Source organism: Akebia trifoliata, chromosome 1 (genome assembly GCF_017979445.1).
Source record: "Akebia trifoliata isolate Shusen 1 chromosome 1, ASM1797944v1, whole genome shotgun sequence".
In the NCBI taxonomy this organism is placed as follows: domain Eukaryota; kingdom Viridiplantae; phylum Streptophyta; class Magnoliopsida; order Ranunculales; family Lardizabalaceae; genus Akebia; species Akebia trifoliata.
The window spans coordinates 28,430,303-28,436,731 of NC_141375.1; the positions used below are offsets into that span (position 1 = coordinate 28,430,303).

The window sequence follows — 6,429 nt, forward strand, 5'->3', positions numbered from 1 at the left end:
GAATTAGACCAAAAGTTGTAGATATTTTGCTAATTTTCTCTATAAATTTTCAAAAATTCGACATATTCAAATTTTTTGTTTAGTCTTAGAAAATGAATTTCATATGTTTTCTGTAGAAGTAAAATCTCGGATGCCGTCGATTCCTTGATTATTTCCAAAATTTTCCCCTAATTTTCTTTCTAAATTAATCAAATCACCATATAACATTAGTACACATTTTTTTTTCCCTTTCTGAATTTTCAAATCAAAACAACATAACAAAATTGTATTGTCCTCAATTTTAATGGCATTTTGAATGTCTAAACTAAATTATGTTGACTTCTTCAGTTCCAAAGATGAAGTGATAAAAACCCGTAATCAACCATTCAAACAAATATTTGTAAGCAGGTTTATATTTATACTTAAACAAAGAATAATGCTGAAGTAATATTGTGAGGGGCATTGTGGGGGAGATTGGTGTACACAGAACCATTGATGTTTTCATCGAGATCTCACTCGTATTTGAATGAAAAGTATCTATGATTATAACACACATCCACGTCAGCCGATGTTCCCCCACAATGTTACTCCAGCACGACTCTTAAATAAATAAAGAAGATAATCAATTGAGAAAAATGTGTATCGTAGTGTCAATAGAATCTACAATATTGAAAACATATGTAGTAATTGAACTTCTATCGAGGAATAGTCTTGATAAGGGACACTTCATTTGCAGAATATGGCATTGAACTTCTTGTGGATTCATCCAACTCCAACTCTATTCTGGGCACATCTGGACCCGTTCTACTCTCAGAGAAAAATGCTGGTGGTGAAGGAGACGTGATCGTAAGGGAATAGCTGCTGAGCATTAGAACAACAGACGACATGGTGGGTCTATCGTCTATGTTTTCCTGAACACATAATAGTCCAATATGAATGCATCTCATCACTTCATTTGTCGAAAAACTATCCGCCAATGTTGGATCCATCAAATCTAAAGCTGTACCTTCTTTCCAATGTTTCCATGCCTGCAAAGATTTCTCACGTTGTTTTTTTATTAGTGTAAACTCCATTAGTCAGAAATAAGTCAAACACAGGGAGATCGAATTATATTATTTTATATAATAACTACACCTTGGAAATAAGAATCTAGGGTATTTTTGGAAAAGTATTTTTGAGGGTATTTTCGATATAAAATTCAATTTTCCAGGTGTGATTAATATTCATTGCACTTTAAGGTATGCACGTTAACAGAGTGATTTTTTTGCTCACGGCCCAACAGCCGTTTGACATGTGATGCACATGACACCAGCACTGAGAGAGAAAGTTTCTCTCTCCTAGACCATAGTGAAAACAACAACAACAACAACAAAAAAAAAATTGATCTGGAATTAAGAACATAATCCAAAGCAATGGGTTTGTAGAGGACAAAAATATGAACTTTAAAAAAAGATTATCATTCACCTTTGAATTTTATTTTTAAATTTGGGTGTTCGATAGTCTTTCATTTTCAACATCTTGAATCAAGTTCGAAAAATATTTTTATTTTAAATATAAATATTTTGATGAAATCTAGAAGGTTGTGTTATTGAATTGTCAATGTGATAATCAATTTGTGTCCAACGACCCCTTTTAAGATTTGAAATCTTAAAAAATAAATGTGGGCAAAGGACATGTGGGTAAGAGAGAGAAACTTTCTCCCGTTTCTAATGTCATTCGGACCACAAGTCAACCGGTTATTTGGCTGTGAGCAAAAATCACTCATGTTAACAAGACCTATAAAAATAACCTTATATAAAGTATATTTTGATTAGATTTTGTATTTCTTGAGTCGTATATCTTGAGTCAATGAACCCAACCCTCTCTTAAATTGCATGTTTAAACCATAGAAACCTAATTTTTTTATTATTTTTTATAACAAGACCTTATGCAAGATGACAAATTGAAGAATAGATTGAGTAGTTTAATTTGTACTTGACATAATTTTTGGGACCGATTAGTAGCACACCAACCTTAAAAAATCCTCTATTTTTTTTATAACCTCTATTTTAACTTACTACTTGCACTCAAATACATAAACTTTTAGGATTCAACCTTTATTTTAACTTGTAATTTTGTATTCTTTGCTCATATTTTTTATTGATTTTGCTTGTGTGCTTTTTGGCTCCAACTTAATTAACGTATTGATTTTCTAATCTTTATTTAAAAATTAATATGAACATGTATATTTCAAGGGAACGTAACTTTGTAAACATGGTTTCGAAATGACAAAATATTTCTTGTAAAAATTATTGAACCAGCAATAATTTTTGTAGACATAATTGAGAAAGAACAATTAAAAAAAAAAGGAGGATAATATATATTTTAAAATTAGTTTTGGAGTGTAATCATCCAGATGGAAGGCACAAAGGAATTTTTAAGTGATGGAGTGCAATTGGTAATGAGTGGTGTGCAACTAGTCAATTCCTAATTTTTTTTAGAAAAATCTAGGTTTTTTTGTTATTTTGATAGAGATTGAAGTGAGAGAATTAAAATCATTTTACATTTGTCTCTTATAGAAGACTTAGATAAGGGGGCATGTCATAAGTTAGATAACACATGGGTATCTCAAATATTGACCAAAACTTGGAGAATTACAATCTAAATAATCGAGTGATTGTTTGCTCACAAGCCAACACCGTTTTGACATGTGGAACTAATGATGTAAGTAATAAGAGAGAAATATCTCCCTCCTACCCGCACATCCACTGTTCAGAAATCTTAATTTTTAGATTTCAAATCTTAAAAAGTATTATGAGATCCACATGGATTATCATATTGGCAATTGAACACCACTACCTTCTAGATTTCATGAAAAACATCAATAAAAAAAAACAAAATTTTTTCGAACTTGATCAATGGTGTTGTAAATGGACGGCTATCGAATATCCAAATTTAAATTAAAATACAATAGAGAAAAATATATATATTTTTTAAAATTAATAAAATTCATCATCAACAACACTGTTGTGTTGGATCATATTTTTGAATGACACAAGTTGACCTTATGAGAAATTTCAGCTTTTTAACTATGGGTAGGAGAGAGAAAATTTCTCTTGTCAGTGCCACATGTCCAAATGGTGTTGGTTATTGAGCAAACAATCACCCTAGTTTAATCTTTAAAATACGGAGTTTGGTTTTGAATTATTTTTTTTAATCGATTTGGTTTTGATTCTTGAAAAGAGTGAATATCTTAACTTCAGATAATGGTCATACTTACGTAGCTCAGAAGGTCTCGTGAAGGAGCTGATGGGTGATGGAAATTGTAGATCTTCTGACCGCTCACGATTTCCAAAAGTAAAACTCCAAAGCTAAAAACATCTGATTTTACTGAGAACAATCCTTGCAATGCGTACTCTGGGGCCATGTATCCACTGCATTCCAATCTTCAATATTTGATCTTTGTGATTTTAATATCAAATAAACATACTCTATTTTCTAATTTAATCTTAACCAATGAACTTATTGATGAAGAATTCGAGTTCAAATACTTACAATGTCCCAGCAATTCTACTTGTGTTCCCTTGAGTTTGATCGACTACGAAAAGCTTTGCCATGCCAAAATCTGAAATTTTGGCATTCATCTCCCTATCTAACAAAATATTGCCCGCTTTAAGATCTCGATGAATAATCCTAAGTCGCGAATCTTCGTGAAGATAAAGAAGTCCTCGAGCTATGCCTCCTATGATTTTGTAACGTGTTTCCCAGTCCAAATACATTCTTTTGTTTGGATCTATATATATACATTTATATAAAAACAGAGGATTAAACAAGTAATCATATATCAAACTACTAATACAGGAATATTGTAAAAAGCACTAAATTATATTAGTAGTAAAGAAACTAAATAGGCAAAAAAGGATGTTTAATGGGTCAAACCGAATATATATTGGTCGAGGCTTCTATTCGGAACATATTCATAGATGAGTAATTTTTCTTCTCCTACTAGACAGAAACCCAAAAGACGAACAAGATTTCGATGTTGAAGCTTATGCAATAACATCACTTCATTCTTAAATTCATGTGAACCTTGTCCTGAATTTTTAGAGAGCCTCTTCACTGCTATTTCTTGCCCATCTACAAGCTCACCCTACATAAGGTTAACAACAAATGACTAAGAGACTGTTTAAACTTGTTCGAGCAATTCCTCAAATCAAAATCATCAGGAATAAAAAGAAAAGAAGAAGAATTATTACCCTGTATACTGCACCAAATCCACCTTCTCCAAGTTTATTTTCATTGGAAAAGTTGTTCGTAGCAACTCTTATTGTATCCAAGTCAAATTGCAATGAATCTGAACCACCAATATCATCTATATTTGCTGAAGCTGGAGTGATAAATAATGTGTATAAAATCAGTTTCATGAAAAGTAACTCTACAACAAAAAGTGGAACATTTTTAGGTATATTTTACGATAGATACATCAAACCCCAACTACTTAATGTTTATCTATTCAAATTGAATCTCAATTTGGGAATGAAACTACTTAAAGTATTGCATAATCCACTGGTACCCACCAGTAGTATTTGTTTTAGGTTTTGTCCTTGTCTTCCTCCTTAACAAATATGTGCAAAAGGCGGATAGGAGCAAAACTCCAATAATTGTCGGAACAACAATAACAACAACATTTGAAGATGGCTTTCCACGATTTCCTGAATGAGCAACAAGAATTTTCAGTTTAGCTTTAAACCATGGAGGTAATAAAAAGTAAAAGGAAATACATGGTACAAAACAAGATTTAGGTGATGCACAGTGTACCTACGTCCACAATTGGATGAGAGTGATTTATTAACTCTTGCTAAGAAATCATATAACCAAGGATTTCTCCCTGTACATTAATTTCATGTCATTCAAATACTTCAAAACCCTAGTTTTTCTCTTCAATTTTACTCTTACGTGCATAACCTTAAAATATGTGGGTGTTTATGTACATATAGGAGAATGCTAACACTCAAGATTTCAATGAGATACCAGCAACATCCACTAGTATGATGAACTCAGAACTTTGTAGCATACGTAAGAGATGCTAGGCTTTAGAGAATCGTGTTTTGAATTAATAATTAAGAGTATTGATTTTCAAACTCAACTTAACAGAATAACTAAAAAACTCACTGACATGGCAAGTACAAGAACTGTAGATTTTTTTTTCTCAAGAAAAAAAAAAAACTTCACATTCACGTTCGTGAGCTTTTGAGTTAGTCTATCAAAGTTTAGTTAGAAAATCATTATACAATAACTAAAAGAGTCGTGATAAGCTGACTCCCCCACATGGCATGATGCTAGAACCATAGATCTTTTTGCCTCGGGATACACATCCCCATAAATATGTGCAATTGTGTATCTCGAGGCAAAAGATCTATGGTTGTAGCACATGCCACGTCAGGAGAGTATTTTAGTATGGCACGTGGGGGAGTCAAGATCCCTATTCAAATTAAAAACTAAAGAGAGATTCTATTGTGCCACACCAACTTTTTCTAACGCCACACCAATTCTTATTTAAGTCAGCAAAGAATTATGACTTGGCAAAAGTTGGTGTGTCCCAATAGAAGCTCTACAATTAAAATGTATAAAATATAATAAATAAAAATCATACGTACCATCTGGGGGCGGAAGAACCTCATCAATACCATAGAAACGGTCCATTTCGAACCTTGAATTACAACTGGGTCGAAAAACAAATCCACCTTCCTTACCATTACAGCACACTAGAAAATTTCTAACTGCCTCTCGTAAGCATTCCTGGCAATCAGGTTGAGATATATCAGGAGTGCATTGCACTAGACCATATAAATATCTTTCAAAGTTTCCAAACTTTGCCTCTCCAGTGGCGAACATGGGTGTAGAAGTAGCAGTAACACTAACAGTAACATTAGCAGTATTAGAAGGGGAAGTTCCATAGGCTGCCTTCTCAATAAGGATATTCATCAAACTATCCAAAGTATCAATTAATTGTACCGAGTCGGAGTTATAATCTTTTGGATTAGTCAGACTGTTGCCTGGTTCTTGCTGCCTCTGGGAGAAGAAGGATTCGTTAGAATAGCGTAACATGCAGTAATCGTACCATATAATTGCCCCTGTTGTGTTGATACAACGCCTATTGAGATCTTCACCTGAAGCCTTGACACAAGTCTGGCAATCTTGAGGACTAACGTCACCTCGACATAGGAAGAGACCGTTGATCGTATCTCGGTTCTTGCCAATCGATTCATTATAGAACCCACGATTACCTGGTGCACTCGAGGATAGAGAAGAGAGGAGAATATTGACATTTGATGCATATGTGCTGGTGTTAGTATAATTACCTCCCCCACAGAAATGATAACGGTAGGCAAGTGGTTGGGCTGAGTTGAGGTTCAAGTGTTGTACGATGTTAATGGCTGAAACTAAGAAGATCATATCAAGCCAGCCCAT

At 33.4% G+C, this 6,429-nt stretch overlaps 1 protein-coding gene across 1 annotated transcript; it reads right to left on the reverse strand.

Moving 5' to 3' along the window:
- Positions 1 to 429: 429 nt before the first annotated feature.
- LOC147411471 (cysteine-rich receptor-like protein kinase 10) lies at positions 430 to 6,429 on the reverse strand. The gene is made up of 7 exons (XM_086432109.1): positions 5,616 to 6,429; positions 4,536 to 4,670; positions 4,215 to 4,345; positions 3,898 to 4,108; positions 3,514 to 3,751; positions 3,239 to 3,392; positions 430 to 1,007 (listed from the first exon to the last, which is right to left on the reverse strand). The coding sequence occupies exons 1-7, from the start codon at positions 6,427 to 6,429 to the stop codon at positions 675 to 677; spliced, it is 2,016 nt and encodes a 671-aa protein (XP_086288235.1). The 3' UTR covers positions 430 to 674.